The sequence below is a fragment of the Poeciliopsis prolifica genome, unplaced genomic scaffold (assembly GCF_027474105.1).
Source record: "Poeciliopsis prolifica strain line A6 unplaced genomic scaffold, Auburn_PproV2 SCAFFOLD142, whole genome shotgun sequence".
Taxonomy (NCBI): domain Eukaryota; kingdom Metazoa; phylum Chordata; class Actinopteri; order Cyprinodontiformes; family Poeciliidae; genus Poeciliopsis; species Poeciliopsis prolifica.
This window is the reverse complement of record NW_026562517.1, coordinates 418885-440641: the sequence shown is the minus strand read 5'-3', so window position 1 is coordinate 440641 and position 21757 is coordinate 418885. Positions and strand designations below refer to the sequence as shown.

Here is a 21757-nt window from a genome sequence, read left to right as displayed (position 1 = left end):
TTAAGTGTGGAAATTAACATATCATTATATCATATCACGTTATTTTCACACTAAACCACACGAGGGCGCTCTAGGCTTGTGTTATTCTACAGTCAGCATTAGCAGAGTTGTTTACAAACAACACAGAGGATGAAGATTTCATTTGATTTAGTGATTTGGAGACACAGATGGTTTGGTAAACTTGTTAGCATGTTATTTATGCTATAGTTATCTGAATAACTCTCAATATGTTATGTTAACATTCCAGGCATGTTCTAGGTTTGTTGTTTGTCATGTAACGTTAGCATACCGAACAATTATTCAGCCTGTCGTTGCCTCTCTTCTATTTTAGTGCCTTTCAAGATGACATGTCTATTCTCGGTGTTGGATTTTATCAAATAAATTTCCCTCAAAAATGCCACTTATACTGCGGTGCGATTTATGTATTTTTCTTCATTATTATGCATTTCATGGCTGCTGCGACTTATACTCTGGAGTGACTTATAGTCCAGAAAATACAGTACAAGTCACAACAGAAATTATGCTAAAATGGGAGTTTTACACAGAAGTAGCGATAATGTCCTTTAAGGCACACATAAAAACCTTTTTTCATATACTGTCATACTTCACAAGACAATATGACAGAGCTTTCAACCCTGTACTTCTGATTTAGTCCCTAAAATTTCCCTCAGCACTGCTAAAACCATGTTTTTAGTTCTGTTAAAACTATATCATGCATTATTACTGAATAGGAGTTTCTTGATTCCTTATCACAATGATGTGAGAACTAAATCTTATTCTAAATTATTGACCTCAGTGTAACTGGGTCTATATTAATAGTTATATATTTACACAAAAATGTTTTCTTTAATGTATTTGTCAGTTTTGATCTGGCTGTTCTTGTGTTCTTCTGTCTCTGTTATGGGGGGTTTGGTCCTCCAGCTCCGCCTTACTTTCTTTTCTCTTGTTCAGGGTCCTCCAGGACTGTTATAAATGTTAAATTATTCATTTCCTCTTCCCTTTTGTCATTCGTTCCACTGGGGAGAGGCAAGTTTTGTGGTCCATTGGAACCCTTTCATTCATATTCTTCAAATGTTTATTTTTCCATCTGTGCTAATTATATGTGTTTGAATATTTTCATTTGAGTTATTACTCCTTTATAACATTGTTATGTTGTATAGATTAGGCTGGAGAACTGGAGCACATGCTATGTGCTAATGCTAATATCTCCCGATTGACAGGTATGTTAGCCTGGCGCCCTTTTGTCATTCGTTCCACTGGGGAGAGATTAGGCTGGAGAACTGGAGCACATGCTATGTGCTAATGCTAATATCTCCCGATTGACAGATCAATAAACGGAGACTGCCTCCAAACCCAGACTTGATGCTTTGTGGTTCATCTGATCACCACACACACAACGCAGAAGTTCACCGGTCACATCAGCAACATGTACCTGACCTAAATACTTGAAAATCAATGGGGCTTTTTCTGTAGTGAGAAGAGAGATTCGACTTCACTATCCATTTTTGTTCTCTGATGTATTTCCTTGATACAAGGAGCCTGGAGAGAGAGTCAGAGACGCTTGCTGGGAACCAATGAGCTTCTCCTGTCAACAGAAATTTGTTTCCTGGCTGAGGCAGCCAGTGACGAGATAGATAGGGTTCACATGAAGGATTTGATGATGGTGAGGAAAGGAAAGGGAAGGCATAATAATGACATAATAATGTGTGTTATCTGTGTAACCCTAAAGAGCAGGGTAAGGTGGGACATCTATGGACAAGCAGTTCCTGAGAAGAGACAGTCAGACCAAGTTCTCGTGGTTGGATCAGGCTGTCCAAGGAGTTTCTATCTCACATCATGTTCATATTAACACCATGCCCAGTGTAATGACACTGTTTGCATAAGTCAGTTTTTTTTTCAATAGCCTTTTCCTTAGACATATTGTCTATTACTTAGCTGTTCTGATTTCTTTTCTCTGCTACTACATAATCCTCTCCTCTCTAGGGATATTTCATAGGTCATCCAGCAAAGTTACTTTCAAGGCCTTTGAAAGAGGACAATGTGCCAAGAATTACCCTCAGGTAGCCTCCCTGTGTATTCATCCTTATTTGGCATTGTAGAGACCTGACACGATGCTAAATGGATGTGTAAAATTACACAGCTCATTATCATCCACACTGTTGGTAAAGTTAGATGTGCTGAAGCTTCGTGCTTCAGCACTGTGGAAATGTTAGCAGAATTAACTTGATAAGTGATAAACACGTGTTTTAAATAAGGACAGTCATGGGATGAGGTCGTGTAGCGACCCCTTGGCCTTTCCACATCTGCGGTGTCTGTTTTCACCACTCACCTGAAACTTGCAGTCAAAGGCACTTTTCATCTTCTGCTTCCAGAGTCATACTTGTGCAGTGAACATTTTGTCTGTGAAAATCAGGCAGTGGCTTACTTTAACGTAAATAGGATCTGGTTTTAGTTGTCTTTGTTGACCTTAAATGGCAACTAAATTAAAGCCATCAATACAAACAACACTGACAAATTTAGTCAGTGTTGTTTGTATTGATTGATTCCAGGCATCTTGCTTTCATTGCAGTTGGTGATTATTACCTGGTTCGGTTAATCAGCTGACTCAAAACCTCTAGTTTGTGATTGTCATCCTCTCACATTTGACAATTGTCCAAATGTAAAATAATTTCATTGAGCAAATTTATTACAATCATAAAAATATGATAAAATGATATAATTCATATTAAAAACAGATATGCAATTTCTTTACTGCAACTGCTTCTGAAATATTGAGCGGAATATGTTGACTATTGCTGTAGCTGTAACATTTTGCATGATATTATTATTAATGTAGTTTCAGTCCTACAGTAGTTTGCTGAATGGCAGTTCCCAGGTGTCTGAAAATTAGGGTCAACAGATACTTTAATGCCTGGAGGTGATGGTACTCTTCCTTCGCTTCCTGATCTTCTTCATCTTTTTGATTTCTGTCATTAGCTGGTGACGAGGGAGGGACATCATCTAGACCAGGGGTGCTCGACACGTCGATCGCGATCGACCGGTCGATCGCGTCGATCGCGATCGACCGGTCGATCGCGGGGAGGTTTTGAGTCAATCTCAGCAGCAGGTGACAAACTGAAGGCCGTCAGGACGCTGAGACCAGCGCTTCCTCTTCTGACAGGCTTATCAATATATTCACCAAGATCCAAAACATTTGTAGCTTCATTAAAGAATAATAAAGCCTGGAAACCTGATATCGTAACGGACTGAGCGTTTTTAACGTAATCTTTGCTCGGCTTGCGGGGCGCAGGCGGTTGCCACGGCAACGGGTGTGCTTAACAATAAAGAGAGAGAGAATAAAAAGGTGCGAGTGGTTCTGACTTGATCACCTGTTCGGGTTATTTTACCTTTGTTTTCCTTTGCTGTGGTTCATCACAGCCGCTGGAGTTTCTAAATGTTCAATAAATGACAAACTTGGACTGATTACCTTGTTTGTTTGCAGTAAATATCACACCAAACATCAGATAGGATAAATATATTTGATAAAGTTTTAACAAACAAATAGCTTCTACCACGATAATTATGTGAAATTAAATGAATTATATCCCAAATTCAGAAGATTTGTCTTTACCTCTGCAGAGCTCTTTGGTTCCTCCTATCAGTCTGTAGTTTCTCATATGGCTCCATCAATCCAAATTTCAGATCTACCATAAATGACTGACACCTGCTGGCCTCAAGTTTGCAACCAGCCTGTGACTGAAACCAGTAACCTGCTGCCAGTGTCAGAATCTCACTGAGGAAGAAACTGCATTAGGTTTTCAATCACTTTATCATTTCTGATATAACTGATGTATATTTGCATAGAAAATTAGTCAATAGGGTTTAATTTATAATTTGTATGTCTTCTTGCCATGAGGTAGATCTCTGCCGGCTGGTGGGAGAAAAAGTAGATCTTGGTCTCAAAAAGTTTGAGCTCCCCAGATCTAGACCATGGCAAGGTTTGAGTTGAGGTCAGAGGTCAGACGCACCACAGCGAGGCTCAGACAGAGGAAAAGGAAAGAAGCAAACAGGAGTCGATTAGAGTTTGTCTTTCTTTCTGTTTATTTATTTCTAAATATATTTCATATATATGTATTTATATCTTTTCTCTCTTTAGCCACTTATTACTCAACGTTTTTATTTTGAAGTTATAAGTCATTTACTTATTTGAACACATAAACATGAAACAAGTGAAACCCAGTCTCTTTTATCCATTGCCATGTTAGATTTTAAAATGTAGAATATAAGTTAATTTAAGTGTAAGTTAACTTAGTCTGAGTAAACATCTTATCAGAGATCAATGAATTACTTTAAGTTTGTTGATCCTTGAGGTGTGAAGCCAGCGAGCAGCCCTCCTCTCATTTTAAGCCTAAGTGAGATATGAGGCTGGATAATGTCCAAGTCGGTACCAAAACTCTGATTCCTGACCTGTCCAGACATACAGCCAAAGGATCATAGCACCAAGTTGGTGTTATATTCTTTTCTAATTGTTCTACCCAGTAATCAATACATTAAAAAAACCACTGTTCTCTGAGAAAAATGTTTTATTTTTTTTATTTATTGTTCCTTTCCATTTCTTACTTTTGCACATGTTTAAATGTATTTACTTTTAAGCTTCCCTCTTTAGGAAAGTCAGAAATTCATTTTGAGCATGCAAAACAGTTGTTCCTATACACACACACACACACACACATATATATATATATATATATATATATATATATATATATATATATATATATGTATATATGTGTATATATATATATATTTTTTTTTTTTCTTCTCAGTGAGATGTCTCTCCACTGGGTTTCTGTCTTTGAAGGTATAGAAATGTTAAAAACCATTCACTATCTTTCCACTTTCCATTATTTTAGTACTCTGCAATTTAGCTCAATATGATCTCAATATAAAGTAACAAAGTACTTGTTCCTTTGTACTCTCGTGGAAAGTGCTCTACGCAAGCATCTATTGTTCGGTTATTGGTCCGGTTCTTCATATAGGACAAAAAATTGTACTTTCAGGGAATTCAGCACCAGTCACACTTCACATTCGCATTTGTATAAAAAGTTTGACCAAATCGAGGACGGGACTTTAACCCAAATTAAAAGTGCTTATCAACTCACGTTTCTGTTGGTTCATCTTATTCGGTTGGATCTCATCAATCTGTTGTTGGCAGACAAAGTCAGACCTAGGGCGCTGGCCTAGCAAATAATTCACGTCCCGGGACGTTGTTTTCTCTGACCGTGCATGGATTTCAGCGCATCGTTCTTCGTCTGTCAGTGAACAGAAATGCAAAATCCAGGCACCAATATGATAGGTATTTTCTTAACCTACATAAAAAGAGAACCACAGACAATGTCTTAGTTTTCAATCAAGTCTTTTGCAAAAGGAGAACCATTGCAAACCACTTCTTCAAGGTATTTACTGTGCATTCTGGCTTTCTGTATCAGAACTTTTATTACTAAACATAGCAGGAATGAAATGTGAAGTGAGGGCTATTCTGAACAAAGAGAATACACAGGCTGTTTAAGGAGTATCCCAAGATAAGAAGTAGCTTCAGCTTCAAGGTTCAGGGAAAAAGTAAGTTTTGTGAAAGACAAAGAAAGAGAATATAGAAACTAACATTCTACACAAAGGCCGTAGTACCCCAAGATAAGAATTATTATTATAAATTTATAATAATTTATAAAGTAATTATGATATTTATGGAAAGCAATAAAGGGACTGCATTAAAAACAAGAGTTCAGGTTACACTGAGTATCTTTGATCGCTGTAGCTGCCTTCAACCTAAAAACAATAAGAGCTTATTGGTCATGACTATTGGGATGTTTGTTGTTCCTGGATTGACTGTTTTGAAAACACCTGCAAACTGCAAGTTCACCAGCACTGTATTTTGGCATTTTGTTTCAAATATTTTTCATAATTTCCACAGATAACTAGAAGTTAAACAGAAAAATCTCCAAATACTGAACCACAAATAGGTGGGGCTCCACTGTATCAGTGGTGAAGGTTTGCATGAACCTTAGAAACAAAGAAATACTCCAATCATTGCTGGTTGAAGCCAGATGTGTGGACAGCGACGTTAAACATCCCCCCACGACTTCTTAATTCTCAGAGGAACACACACACTTTATCACTTCGAGTTATGGATGTAAAGTGTGTGAACATCAAGAGCTGCAGCCTTCGACAAGCAGAACCAACAACATCCACTGAGCATATGCTAAATGAGAAAACCAACTCTCCATTCAGTTTTATAGAGATCGCCTTTTATTTTTCTCTTTGTTGAAGGTAACTGAAAAAGTACTGACCCATGACATTTTGTTTATTGTAACACTCCTGTTAAAATCTGAATGAAACATTCAGATTTTGTTGTTTAATCATAAAATATGGATAAAGTCAAAGAGTATGAATTATTTTGCCAAACAGTATATTACAAATCTAAAATATAGTTCTGTGAGGCCTTTTTTTAGCTGTTCAGATATTTCTTTTTAATAACTTCTTTGAAGTCTGGACAGCATGTTGGCTGTTTCTACTGTTCACATGGTAAATCCCAGCAGGAAGAAGGCCTGGTCAAAACAGAAGAGGCCAGAAACCTCCTCCAACTAATGACCTATTACTTTACTCATCATAAGATGTTAAATTCAGCTGCTGTGTTTAAGACTTTTGGGAAATGGGCTCAGTCTGAGACCACTTTCTGTACCAGGCTGTACCAGGACTGCTCCTCTGGTACTTTATAGCTTCCAATCTCCGTGGGAAAGCAGCAAAGCGTGACACCAGCTCACTGGAACACCGAGTATTGGTCCGGACAGGCATAATATTGAACCTCTAAATCTAGGTTGGCTCAACAGGTTTCAGAGTCATTCTACTCTAACATGACAGGCAGCTCTGTGTATAATGGGATTGCTTGAAATTGTTTCATTGGGAGTGGAACTTTTCCACAGCCCACCATTGGGTCTAGCCAATGGCTGAACCAGTCAGTGCACTGTGTTAACTACAAAGCATTGTTGTGTTGTTTTTGTGTTTCAGATGGCTTGAGGTGAGTGTAGCCAACCTGACGTGCACCAAGTACTGGGTGGTGTACCTGCAGATAATCCAGGAGGCAGTGTGGCCGGGAGGCACGCTGCCAGCCGCTGCACCACCTCATCGCAGCCAGCAGCACAAAGACAGCAGCAAGCAGCGAGCCTTAGATGGTCTGATGAAACTTCTGCCAGGTATATAGAACCTGAGGTCATCCAACATGCCATCACATATTAGCTGTTCTATAGGAACTCTAACAAACGAAATTGTGAACTAGCCTATAATCCAACAGAGGGCCAGTCATTGTGCCATTGTGTCATTCAAACAGGGGATTATTTTCACTGTCTTGTAAGTAGCCTTCTTTTAACTGACCAGCAGTGTGCAGCAACAAGTGTGATGGATGGAGAGATAGTGCTTTGTTAGTTTATGATACAAATAGCCAGAAAAAACTCCACTAACTCCAAACCACTTTGTCTGGAATCTCATTTCGAGGACATTCAGGAAACCACCTCATCACAAACTGCTAGCTTCAACTTCTTGTCTTTGTGTCTTTAGATCTGATATCAGATATGCTGGGTTCTGATAAGTACAGGCTGAGCTGGCAGACTGCTCTGGATTCTTTTCAAGACCCCCACATTAACAGGTAAACATGCACAACACACTTTACGCTTTGATGGTTTGGGTGTTTGATTTACTCCTTAGCTTTTACATATTATTTTACCCTGTCAGGAGGACTACAAAGGATTCTGTGAAAAAAAAAACAATTCTAAAAATCTTCTCTTTTGAGCAGAAGCTGAAATGATCACATTTTTGTTCATCAGTATAGATGTTTTTTTTCACAGTTCAAGTGAGAAACAGTTCCCTGAAGACCAAAAAAAAAAAAAAAACACAATTTATCAGTATTTTAATCTATATTATTTTTAATTGCAGAACTCTTCTAAAGAATGTCTGAACAGATTAAAAGATGAATCTTTGTTGAAAAAAAATTACTGGCTTTTCATGACTTCCGAACCAGTGGCTATTAGGAGTGGTAGTGATGTAATCATGTCCAGTGGGAAAGAGACTGGACATGTCAAGTTTTAGCACTTTTAACCCCAAACACAATACAGCCACAAATTTCAATATACACTACTGTTCAAAAGTTTGGGGTCACATTGAAATGTCACTAAAAGCACTGTACTTTTCAATGAAGATAACTTTAAACTAGTCCTAACTTTAAATAAATACACTCTATACATTGCTAATGTGGTAAATGACTATTCTAGCTAAAAATGTCTGGTTTTTGGTGCAATATCTACATAGGTGTATAGAGGCCCATTTCCAGCAACTATCACTCCACTATTCTAATGGTACAATGTGATTGCTCATTGGCTCAGAAGGCTAATTGATGATTAGAAAACCCTTGTGCAATCATGTTCACACATCTGAAAACAGTTTAGCTCCTTACAGAAGCTACAAAACTGAATGGGGTGACCCCAAACTTTTGAACGGTAGTGTATAGCTTATAGGGATTTTACAACCTAAAATTCTAATAAAGTTGGGATGCTGTGTAAAACAAATAAAAACTGAATAGAATGCAAATACAACAAAAAAGTTCATCCATTGAAAGCGTGTTCTTGTAATAAATTCAATTGAATGCAATTGAATAATTTACATTGCTCTGTGATGGGCTGGTGACCTGTACAGGGTGACCCGATCTCTCCCCTGTTGACCACTGCAGATGGGCACCAGCAGTCCCACAAGGGACAAGATGGATGAATGGATGTATTTAAAACAGGGACAGTACATTGTAGACAAGAAGAGAGATTCACTCTACCAGGTAGTGACTCCAAGTGCTAAATAAATTCCTTCTCTTCCCCTCCAAAGACAAACATTAACAAAATGGAAATAAATATCTGTTGATAATATGTAGAAGGAGCCGATATGCTCTGAGTAAACTCTGTACATTTTAAACTTATTTCTCACTGAACTTTTCTTCGGTATCAGCATGTTTGGATCCTCATATCCAAACGCTGCATACGTAGCCACTGCCTTTAACGGGCTTGTTGCTCCAACGCCTGAATAAGACACTGACAGGTTGCTAACAGCTGACTGATGATGAGTGCAGGCGCATGGCTGAATTGTCATGTTACTGTTTACATCTGCTCTGCCTTTTACTGACTGATCTCGTGATCAACTTTATTTGTGTGATTTTTATGATATTTTTTTATTGAATGGAACCACAGCAATTGTAAAATCATGTTTTTTTTACATTAGCAGAATATTGACGCAAATTTTAGCACATTTGTAATAAAAACACATTTCCTTAAAATGATTAGTTGGGTTTTGTTTCTGCAGATACCTGGTCTACTGTATATTTGATCTTCTGTTGGACTTCCTGGTTCCTGAATTACCAGAGGAAGATTTTCAGAGAAGCCTCCTGCAGACTCTCTCTAAGTAGTCAGAAAAGATGCTGGCATGAGAAGAGAACCCAAATGCAGATGGATTATTTTATTTTTATTTTTGATCTGGAGGTGAAAAGCAAGAGGAATGTTCCTGTGCCAATATCAGGTCATGAGTGTGACAGTTGTATCTGATTATGTTTACCTTCTTCTGAGCTCATTTTAAACTCCTTAGATCACATTGGTGACATCCTAAGGTAACATAGATACATTCGTTACTGAAGTTATATACATGCTGAATTTCAATCTGCTGTTGATTGTAAACCACAGTTGGTTTGTGTTTGATCCCAGCGACCGGCGTTTTGTTCCAATCCAAACGTGGTAAAACTTCGCCCCATCTCCAAATCTGGTCGTCTCCTGCATGCGTCATTTGCCAGCTTTAACTAAACTGTCTTCAGATGCTTGATCCCTGTGCTGCATAATGTGACAGTTTCTCCATCCCAGAGCTCTACATGTTATCCTGAGAAAATGTGAACTTTATTTTCCTGAATCTGAGCTTTCCTGAGGGATTTACCTGGCAAGCGTCAGTGTGCAGGAAAAGTACACTCTGTATGGGATGAGTTTAGAGCTGTCCAGGAAACCAGGAAAGGTTTTTTGTACATACAAGCGTATGTCTCAACTGTTTAGAAAAGCCTTTCATAAAACGAAACTGGGCGTCAACTAAAACGTTACATAAGGGGCGTAGTATCAATATTGTCATAACTTCATTTAAAACCATTCTGAAAGAGTTTGTGGTATGCGGTGTGTGAACTTGTAATGGTGATAAGTAATGCTAACACTGACTCTTATAAAACTCTGAGCAGAAATACACCACTTGAAACATGTGAGTTCTTTGCTGCCATCTGTTCAAGGTATTTCACATGAATTTGTGAAAGTGTGTGTCCTTGGTGGTCACAGGCTGGTCTTTTCTTTGGAATATTTAGCCTCAATTAGTTATAATTCGACTCCACATATCTGCTGGATTTGTGGAGTCATTAAATGTGAGACATCTGTGTTTGAGTTATGGGGAAAAGTTGTGTACAGATATGTTGAAGGAAGTTCACTTGCATTTTGTCTCCTGTGGGAAGATTACGGTTCGGTACAGCGTCCCATATCGACCACTATCCCATCGGTCCTGGGCCCCCTTCCATATATAGAACTATGGTAAGGTTAGGGTGGAGCTGCTGGTGCCACACATCACAGTCCAGTGATTGGTGGACAGAAAAAGTCCGAGATTGATATAGAAACTCAGGTATAGGACTAGAACATGGGAATGAAGAAGTGTGACTAAACATGGACATGGTTTGATACCCCTGCTGCAAACTCCTTACCACTAAGACAAAATCTTATTGAAGATATTCTCATTACGACTACAATTTTGGAGATTTCCCATTTTGATTTAGCTTTTAAAGCACATGTTGTCTTAATCATGCTAAATGTTTTTATCCATAACTTCTGATCACCATATCTATCATGAGAGTTACTTCCTGCAGTTATTACTACATTCAGACGATCATCCCCTGTAGCACACATTTCTTCAGTTTAAAAAAATACTTTATTCATCTCAAGGGGAATATAAATGTTGTTGTAACTCATCCAAGTACAGATGGCGAAGGAAATGCAGTAGCAGTCAGTCTTGCAACCAATCTGAAGAGACCTCTGAGGACTTGCAATATCAGAACTGTCATCACATGCTAACAGTTCATTAACCAGGCAGCAGAAGTATCATTCCACAGCAACATGTCCTTAATAGGATCATCAATTGTTAACAGCTCTGCTAATCCACCTCATGTGCTTTTGCTGCTCTAAGCAAAACAGTGATTTGTCTGGCCGTCTGGGTTGAAAGCTAGTGGAGTTGGGGTTGTCGTTATCCATTTAAGAGATGGCTTAAAATTTTGCCTTCTCTCTGTGCATCTATAAAGCACTTTTAACTCCCCTGGTATTTGTAGTCAGGGTTCAGGTGTTATTTAAGCTTTTGCGATGCTAATCAGCTGTATTCTGGCTGTAAAAAAAAAAAAAAGCAAGAACAAGAATCCTTCCCCAACTGCAGAGCACCAAAACCCTGATAAAATAAACAAGTTAACAAAACTTTTTGTGAATTATCTTGCTAATAATTAACAGTAATGCAAGGTTTTTTATAATGTTATTGGAGTCAGGCAGCTGCAGGTTTGGGTTCAAAACTGGCTAATGTTATACATTTTTCGTACTTTCTTCCATCTGACCAAAAACCTCGTTTTAAAAGAAGTGGTCCAGTCGTTCCAGGCTGGAAAACCAGATGGCAGGTGTTAGGAGTTGGTCACTTCAGGCCACACAGATGTGAAGCAGTTCTTAGAAGTGGCGATTATGCAACCAATTATTGCTTTGGTGATTCACAAGAATGTTGAATATTTAAACAAAGCTTCAGTGTAAACAAGGAAAAAAAGCTGACGCAATGATGTTCTGAACAGCCTGTTATTCACTTTTTCTTAATTTCTGTAGAGTGAGAACAGATTTGATTGAATAAAGCTGCATATTTAACCTTCCGAATACACTGCACATTGTTCCCACTGCATTTAAAAACTACTACAAGATTATTTATTTCTCCATTATATAATTTTCACTTTTTTCTCTTCTTTTATACTCTCCCCATACATAAAGCAGCTTGTATGGCATTAAGGTCCTAATACGATCCTCCCAAAATGTGAGGAGCTTTACACAGAGTGAAAATAATATATAAATATTTCATTGACACTTATTATGGATTACCAATGAAGGCATCCAAAAGTGAATACATTATTCAGCAAACCAAACATTTTGACATTATTATCAGGCTTGATATTAACAAAAACCCAACATAGAAGTCATGTTTGTTCATTTCTACTTTTTACAACATCATTCTATCCACTCACGGATTTGCTGACTTCCTGGAGAATCTTCAATGTGAGAAAGTGAGAAAAAAATCTTAATTAGTAATACATAAGACTAAGTTTAAACTTTTAAGACCCTGGTCAATTCTTTCATGAAGGTTTGCTTAAAAGTAGAACCAGTCAGATTTGAAGGAATGCAGTTTTAGTTCTTCTCAGTGTAACTTGAACATCAGATGAATCATAAACATATTGAGAAGTTCAAAACAACAGATTGTTAATGCACTTCAACTCTGTAAGAACATCAGCCACATTTTTTAAAATGAGAAATGTTTCATCAGCACATTGGGGTCATGTGATTTCTGCTCCATGAAGGTGAAGGTCTCTGGACGAACTGAGGGTAAATGCAACTGCAGAGTTGCATCAACCAACACAACCCTACAACATCCAGAGCCCTGAGAAACTCCGGGCGAATCTCATCCACCCCCGGGGCCCTGCCACCAAGGAGTTTTTTAACCACCAGCGTCCCCAGGCTCAGCTTTCTCAATGGAATGCATGTTTGTGGGATTGAGGAGGTCTTTGGTTCTGGAACCAGACTCCGCCCACTGGCCCACAACGTCCCGAGTCGAGGTCAGCAGCACACCACCCCCACTGTAAACAGTGTTGGTGCTACACTGCTTCCCCCTCCTGAGACGCCAGATGGTGGACCAGAATCGCCTGGAAGCCTTGCGGAAGTCTTTCTCCATGGCCTCTCCGAACTCCTCCCATGCCCGAGTTTTTGCCTCAGCAACCACCCGAACCGCACACCGCTTCGCCTGCCGGTACCCATCAGCTGCTTCCGGAGTCCCACAGGGCAAAAAGGTCCGATAGGACTCCTTCTTCAGCCTGACAGCATCCCTCACCGAAGGTGTCCACCAATGGGTTCGAGCGTTGCCACCACGACAGGCACCGACAACCTTGCGACCACAGCTGCGATAAGCCGCCTCGACAATGGAGGCACAGAACATGGTCCACTCAGACTCAATGTCCCCCGCCTCCCCCGGGACGTGATCGAAGCTCTGCCGGAAATGGGAGTTAAATTTCCGTCTCACAGGGGACTCCTTCCAGACGTTCTCAGTAGACCTTCACAACACGCCCCTCCCCCACCACCAGAGCCAACTCACCACCAGGTAGTGGTCAGTGGACAACTCTGCACCTCCCGAGTGTCCAAGACAAACAGCCGCACATCCGACGAAACGATGACAAAATCGATCATCAAACTGCGGCCTAGGGTGTCCTGGTGCCAAGTGCACATATGGACACCCTTATGCCTGAACATGGTGTTCGTTATGGACAATCCGTGACGAGCACAGAAGTCCAGCAACAGAACACCACTCGAGTTCAGATCGGAGGGAGCGTTCCTCCCAACCACGCCCCTCCAGGTCTCACTGTCATTGCCCACGTGAGCGTGAAGTCCCCCAGCAGAACGAGGGAGTCCCCAGTAGGGGCACTCTCCAGAACCCCCTCTAAGGACTCCAAAAAGGTTGGGTAAGCTGAACTGTCATTTGGCCCGTAAGCACAAACAACAGTCAGAACCCGTCCCCCCACCCGTAGGCGGAGGATGGCTACCCTCTCGTTCACCGGGGTAAACTCCAAGTATGCCCACCCCTGCTCGACGCCTCTCACCGTGGGCAACTCCAGAGTGGAAGTATATTCAGCCCCTCTCAAGGAGACTGGTTCCAGAAACAAAGCCATGCATCGAGGTGAGACCGACTATTTCTAGCCAGAACCTCTCAGCCTCACACACCAGCTCTGGCTCCTTCCCCACCAGAGAGGTAACATTTCATGTCCCAAGAGCCAGTTTCTGTAACCGAGGATTGGACCGCCAGGACACCCTCCCTTGGCCACCACCCATCACACACTGCACCTGACCCCTGTGGCCCTTCTCATAGGTGGTGAGCCCATTGGAAGAGGGACCCATGTTTCCTCTTCGGGCTGGGTGAAAGCCCGTGGGCTTTCACCCACGGGCTCCATGGGTGAAAGCCCGGCCACCAGGCGCTCGCCAACCTGCCCCACCTCCAGGCCTGGCTCCAGAGTGGGGCCCCGGTGACCCGCGTCTGGGCGAGGGAACACTATGTCCAAAGTTTGTTTGCATCATAGGGGTCTTCGGGCTGCGCCTTGTCTGGTCCCTCCCCTAAGACCTGTCTGCCTTGGGTGACCCTACCAGGGGCATAAAGCCCCCGACAGCATAGCTCTTAAGATCATTGGGGCCCTCAAACCCCTCTACCACGATAAGGTGGCAGCCCGAGGAGGAGACCATTCTCCTCCTCCTTTCATATCCAGGCCCCTAAGTCAATTCATAAGTGAATTTGTCCTCTCTCTTTCATTCCCCGAATCATAGCCTCGGCCTCGACCTCAGTTCCCATTTTAGGGGGAAAACATCCTTAATCAAGTGAACTGATTAGGGAGCTTATTGCAATTCACAGCTCAAATCTTGAGCGGGGGCCCTTTTGGCCAAATGAATTCATAGCCAAAGCTTGACTCATTTTGCTGCGCCACAGTGGACTTTTCTTTCTTACATAAAAAAACACAGGCACACGCACACACACCTCTGACGACACATATGTTTATCCTGCGTGCCCTTAAAAGGATAAGATCTGAGAAGATCACCAGAAAGTATTCCAATCTGAAACTTGCTTTTCAAACTCATGCCAAGAAAGAAGTGTTTAAGTCTTGTTTAAGTTTTGTTCTGCAGTCTTAAGATTTTAAGATCTTATTAAATATAGAAAAACATTTTTTAAAAATCTTACACACAGCCCCAAAGCATCTGAACCATCTGAAGCTTTATGTGCTTCAACATTTCATTCATAAGAAGTAAGAGAGTAATAACAATGTATTTGTTTCCAACTTTGAAACATCCGTTTCAGGACACCCCTAACTGTTAGCACTTTGGTGGCTTTTACTTCTTCATGTCCTCCACTAAACTTGTTTATTTTGAACAGTGCAGATGATAACTGTTGTGTTCCTTTCCAATCCACAGATGTATTGATCCTCAGTGAGCTCTCTAGTCAGGCTTGCCCATGGAGGAGCTGAATGTGGCTCAGAGGGAACACAACTGCATCATGACTAAGTTTCTTTCACAACAGAGCAGAAAAATCAGCACCTTCTACTGACTAACCCAACACAAGCAACTTTATACTGAGCTGCAAACCAACATGGTACTTAAGAGATGAAGACTGATGCAGTTTGAATGCTGTGAATATACAATTTTATATTCATCTGCAGTCTGGAGAGTGATTAACTCCACTTTTTCTATCCTGGATCACCTTGTCTGTAAAGGAAAAGTGTGATGGTGATCTAAGGCCTCTAGATGGCACCATAAGCATAGTAATGAATCCGCATTCTTCTTTCCACTCACCACATGGAATCGCTGAGTGCCAACCTTCGAGGAATTCCACTGCAGCTGTATTGAGGGGAATCTGGAAAGAAAGCATGAGGCAGGTTTGTTATCACCTATATAGGTTTCAAACACCCTTGATGAATTTCACTGGGATGCTAAATTTATGTTTGTTTTTCACTAAAAAGTAGCACAAGCTCATTTAGACTGGAGAGAAATCATTTGATCAATCAATCAATCAATCAATCAATCAAATTTTATTTGTAGAGCACATTTCAGCAACAAGGCATTTCAAAGTGCTTTACATCAGAAACACAAAAACACAAAGTCATGCATCGTAGAATAAACAATACGTTGTTACATATTACATTTCAAATATAATTCTAAACAGGTGTGTTTTTAATTGAGATTTAAAGGAAGTCAGGGTTTCTGCTGTTTTACAGTTTTCTGGAAGTTTGTTCCAAAGTTTTGGTGCATAGATGCTGAAAGCTGCTTCTCCTCTCTTGGTTCTGGTTCTGGGGATGCAGAGCAGAACCAGAACCAGAACCTGAGAGTCTGGAAGGTTGATGCAACAACAGCAGATCTTTAATGTATTGTGGTGCTAAACCATTCAGTGATTTACAAACTAACAACAGTATTTTAAAATCTATTCTTTGAGCTACAGGGAGCCAGTGGAGGGACTTTAAAACTGCTGTTATGTCTCTATCTTCCTGGTTTTAGTGAGAACAGGAGCAGCAGCTTCTGGAGCAGCAGCTTCTGGATCAGCTGGAGGATTGATTTGTTGGACAGGCCTGTGAACGCTGTTACAATAATCAATGCGACTAAAGATAAACGCATGGATGAGTTTCTCTATATCTGGCTGAGACATTAGTCCTCTAATCCTGGAGATGTTCTTCAGGTGATAGAAGGCCGACTTTGTAACTGTCTTTATGTGGCTCGCAAGGTTCACGTCAGAGGTCATCACTACTCCCAGGTTTCGGGCTGATCTCTAGGTTTTAGTTGTAATAAATGAAGCTGTGCATTGACTCTAGATCTATAACTCTAGATCTATAGCTCTAGATCGTTCATCTTTAGGTCCAAAAATAATGACTTCAGTTTTGTTTCTGTTCAGCTGGAGAAAGTTTTGGCACATCCACACATTTATCTGTTCTAAACATTTATTCAGTGATTGGATGGGGTCAAAGGTCACCTGGTGACATCGTAATGTAGAGTTGAGTATCATCTGCATAGTTATGGTAGCTAATATTATTTCCTGTTACAACCTGAGCTAGTGGGAGAATATAAATATTGAATAAGAGGGGTCCTAGGATTGAACCTTGGGGTACCCCACATGTGACCTTTGACCTCTTTGATGAGAAGTTTCCAATTGAAAGAAAGAAATCCCTGTTCTTTATGTAAGATTGAAACCAGTCGAGCACCGAACCGGAGAGTCCAACCCAACTCTCCAGTCGATTCAGTAAAATGTCAAAAGCTGCACTGAGGTCCAACAGAACCAGCACTGTGGTTCTCCCATAGTCCGTATTTATATGGATATCATTGAATACTTTGACTAGGCCAGTCTCCGTGCTGTGGTGAGCACGAAAACCAGATTAGAAAGAGTCAAAGCAGTTGGTCATCATGAGGAAACTATTTAATTGTTTACACAGTTTTTTCAATAACTTTGCTGATGAATGGGAGGTCAGAGGTCAGAGGTCGGCCTGTAATTCTGCAGTAGTGATTTGTCCAGATTGTTCTTTTTTAGCAGTGGTTTGATAACTGCTGTTTTCAAAGCCTGGGGGAAAACACCTGATGTAAGCGATGAGTTACTATTTGGATCAGATCAGTAACAATAACAGGCAGGACTTTCTTAAAGAAATGTGTGGATAGGACATCCAGACAGCAGGAGCTTGAACTTAACTGACTTATAATTTCTTCTAGGGTTTTATAATGAAGTAGTTGAAAATGGGTCATTTTTCCTGTATTTGTTCTGTTTGGGTACAGCAGTGGTTCTGGCTTTAGAGTTGATGTGCAGATTAATCCTCTGATTTTTTGATTTTTTGATTCAAGGTGAGGCAGGCAGTTCTCTTGCCTCATGGCAGGGGGCGCTCATGATCCCAGACATTGGTCTTGTGACCACATTTGCAGAGTTAAAAACAGTGAGCCAGCCATAAAGTAAATGAGTGGAGTTCAGCGATGGATTTAATCTTTTCTCCTCTCTTCCATCGTCAACATGGATGACTACATTTCTACACTTAATCAGTTTTCTACAGTTGAAGCAGGAAACAATAACTAAAGGAAGACCAACACTGCAGCTGACAGGTTTGCTGCCAGAGTCCATATACAAATGTGAACCTCACCCTCTATGAACCTCACTGCAGTGAGGTGCACTGAGGTTCAACAAATGGGTTGAACTTGATTTTTTTTGACTTGTCTTTAAGTAAAAAAAAAAATTCTCAGAAAATTTCTGAGATTTTTTAGCAGAAATATGCTTCTTTTTATCTACAATGACCTTAATATGCTATTGCACCATTGAGATACAAAATGTCTTTTGCAAGAGAATACTGGCCAAGACTGGCAGAAGCACACAGAGATTTCAGAATATTCACAGAAAAAACAGAAAAGGGTAGCACCGTCATAAATAAATGAATATAGTGAAAGCTGACACTTCACACCAGAATCAGCTTTGCTTGTTTAGTTTTCAAGATCAGCTGTTTTCACCACTTTCCCTTCCATCCCTGATAGAGTTTCTGTTTACCATGTGTGCTCCATTTGTGTGATCTAGGAGCTCAAGGATGTGCGAGTGCAAAGGTGGGCGAATGTAAGAGAAGAGAGACAGAAAGCTCTCCCCCACCCGTCCAGAGATCCACCACATTAGTTAGAGTCCACAACAGGCCAGCCAACACTAACATTTGAAATCGCTCAGCGGGTTTATAGTGTGCGCTCAGATGCCATCACTCATTCATCCACCACACCCAAATCCACAACAAAACTAAAAACTCAGTTTTTCCCTCTCACCCTTGATCTTGCCTCAAAATGCAAGCCGAGAGTATCAGCCTCATTTAGCCTGGCAGGTTGGGCTTCTACAGATAGATTTCTGCTTCTCTCTGCACAGGTCACTGACATCATCATAATGTTGTTTCCAATAAATTTGGGTCTGCATACCAGGCCAGATTTTTTCCATTACATTTGTGTTTCACCAGCGCTCCCAGTTGATGGGAAACACACCGCTGCTGATGAGCTGCGTAGTTGTGTTCACTCAGAAAAAGAAAAATGTCTGTTCCCTTCTCAATATATCTTCTATGCTCCGGCGTGTTATCTAAAAGATACAATATGTCTAAATTAATTAGAGTGAGATTTGGATCAGCAGCTTCTGCCTCATTATTTCACACAACTACTGACTTTACTTAGAGCAGCAGTTACTTAATATTTATTCTTCTACATATGTTCCAAAGTTTGGAATGAAGTCTTGCTTCAAGGTTCCAAACACTGAGAGTAGCTTCCTCTCATACATTCTTACTTTTCAGTGCCATTCTGCACTTTGTCTGAGATAGTGACCAGAATGGACAATCAAGTCAAACAGAGCCACAACAATAACCAACTAGAAAATTTCTGAAGAAATTTTAGTGTACCAAAGTGTGCCCGTCAGTTGGAACCCAACGTTTTGATGTGAAAAATTGCTAAAATGCACTGCAATGTACTCAATAGCATGTGGAAAGTGACAGCATGTTGAGAAGCATGGACTTACTTCATTCAGTATATTAAAATAAGTGTACAAGCTAAGATTAGCCAATATGCTACCAGTGGCATGTGGGGTGTCACGAGCATATTGTCTTATATTGACTTCCACCATTCAGTCTACCAAACATGGTTCATAAATGAATTAATAGCTAAAAACATGCATTTTAGGGAAAAGACTATGCTAGACTGCTATTGGGGAGAAGTGCATTGCTAATGTTTGTGCTAACTTTTAAAAAGTAAAAAGCCGATGTTTATTTCCTAGCACTTTGTTAATAGAAAACACACTCATCTTGTTGCTGTTGCTAGGAACAGAACAACAAATGACTAGTCATAGTACTAACAGGAAGGTTAGTACTATGACTCCACATGCTATTGAGTACTAACAGGAAGGTCAGACCTTCCTGTTAGTACTCATTACTGACAGGAATGAGTTCTACCTTCACAGGAAGGTCAGACCTTCTCTGTAGGAACTGAGTGTTCCTCCATCTCTGTAGTTCTCTACATCTCTGCTCTCCTCAGTGTTCTATTTCTGATCATTTATTCTCTCTGAAAATTGTCATGCGTGAGACACAGAGGGGGAGACAAATTTCTATCTCTGTTTTAACTGACACAAAACAGTGTCAGTTAAAATTTGTCTTGATTTGAATTTGGCTCATTTTTAACTAATTATGTTGTCATGGTTATTCAAAATGCAAAAAAACATAAAAAATATTAGCACCCCTCATGGGATGGAGGCGCATGTTTTGATGTGTTGTGGAGGAGCACACAGCGGTACGAGCCGCATTAATGGTAAAAGGAAACAGCAATTATTTTGAGGTGTAGATCAATAGATGCCTTTGCACCTATTGTTGGTCTGATCTGACCACATGGACAACGGACGGACAGACAGACCTTTGGGATTTTACCTTAGGGTTGTTCCCATCTCCCACACAGCACCAATAAAACAATACATAAAATACTTACATTAATGTTTATAAATGGTCATTCTGTTTCTGTTGTAATTCCTCTTAGTTCTCCTTCCAACCTACAGTGAGGAGTTGAAGATTTGCACAATTGACAAAAGAGTTCCTTATGTAACGTTCTCTAGAATGATAAAAAAAAGACAAATCTTCAACATGTCACTGTCTGCGAGTGGCCCCTCAGCTGAAAAACAAAAAGACACAGTTAGCATCATGACTGAATATTCAGCCAGGAACACCAACTGACGCAGCTCTCACCCATAGGGTCATATTTTTCCAGCCCAACCATGACAAAACTTTATAAATTACATTTGTAGATGTTAAATGTATTTATAATATTTTGTCAGGTATTGAACTAGAAAAATATGACCCCAAGTAAAAAAAAGTAATGAAGAGCTGCCTCTCTCGCACCGACCTCCACCAGCACTCCGCAGAATTCTGGTGGGGGAAGCCGCGAGAGCGCCTGAAGGACCCGTCGCATGCAGTTCGTCACCTCAAAAATCCCACCAGAAACAGACGCAACCTTAATTACTTTGGGAAAAATTCATACAGACATATATACACTTTGCTCTCTGTTACACATAGTCTGTTGGTGCAGCATTTTGAAAGAAGCAGTCTCCCCTGAATCTGCTTTCCTGGCTGCTGATGGCAGTGTGCAGAGGGTGTCTAGTTATCTATAATAGCCTGGAGTTTCTATAGGATTCTCCTCGCTGGCACTGTACTACGGTGTACTGCCACCACAACAAATGGTGCAGAACAAGACGCTGGTAAAACAACCCCAGCAGCTTTCCACAGATGTTAGTACATCCTTGTCTGAGCCTTCTTATAAAGCTGCTTGGTGTCGCTTGTCCAGTCCAGCTCAAACAGGCCAAGATATCTGCACAACCTCCATGCCCTTTCCTTATTCACAAACAAGTATATGTTGAAAAAAATAAATGAATAAAAAAAAAGCATACACACACAAATGTATAAATCTCCTTACACCATGGCCCCAGTGTCTTAGCAACACGAAGGGAGAGGCACTGAGACAGACTGAGCACAGCCGGACTGCAGCCCAGTTTCAAAGAATAACATCTTCCAAATGTGCTGTGACAAGCTGAAAGATGACATCATGCATGTGCACATTAACCATTCAGTGCTGGGGCTGCATCTCTCTGCTGAGATGAGGCCAATCAGTGAGCAGTGTCGGGCTGGTTCCCCATCCAAGTTATTCCTCCAGAGAGGCTGATTAATTCCACAGGAATGTTCCCACCGATGAATGTGTACTTGTGTTGATGCATATGGGAACGAATGCCTAGCCGCTAAGTTTTCTGTGGGTGTTCCCACCAAGTGGTCCTAAGTCTGCAACAGATGCAGCTGATCACTAATCCACCTTCTCTTAAAGGAATTTTTTGAGAGGAAAGACTT

General features: G+C 40.6%; 2 protein-coding genes across 2 annotated transcripts in view; one reads left to right on the top strand and one right to left on the bottom strand.

The window, feature by feature from the left end:
* Positions 1-10300, top strand: part of snx19b (sorting nexin 19b) — a 44308-nt gene extending 34008 nt beyond the window's left edge. The window contains exons 12-14 of the mRNA XM_055025298.1: positions 7045-7229; positions 7591-7678; positions 9373-10300. Coding sequence (XP_054881273.1) covers positions 7045-7229; positions 7591-7678; positions 9373-9475 — 376 coding nt within the window. The 3' untranslated portion in view covers positions 9476-10300. The remainder of the gene's footprint in view (positions 1-7044; positions 7230-7590; positions 7679-9372) is intronic.
* The window catches only part of il4i1 (interleukin 4 induced 1), a 95324-nt gene that overhangs the window by 59685 nt on the left and 13882 nt on the right, over positions 1-21757 (bottom strand). Inside the window, exon 2 of the mRNA XM_055025304.1 lies at positions 15696-15756. The gene's annotated coding sequence lies outside the window, so the exon portion shown is untranslated. The remainder of the gene's footprint in view (positions 1-15695; positions 15757-21757) is intronic.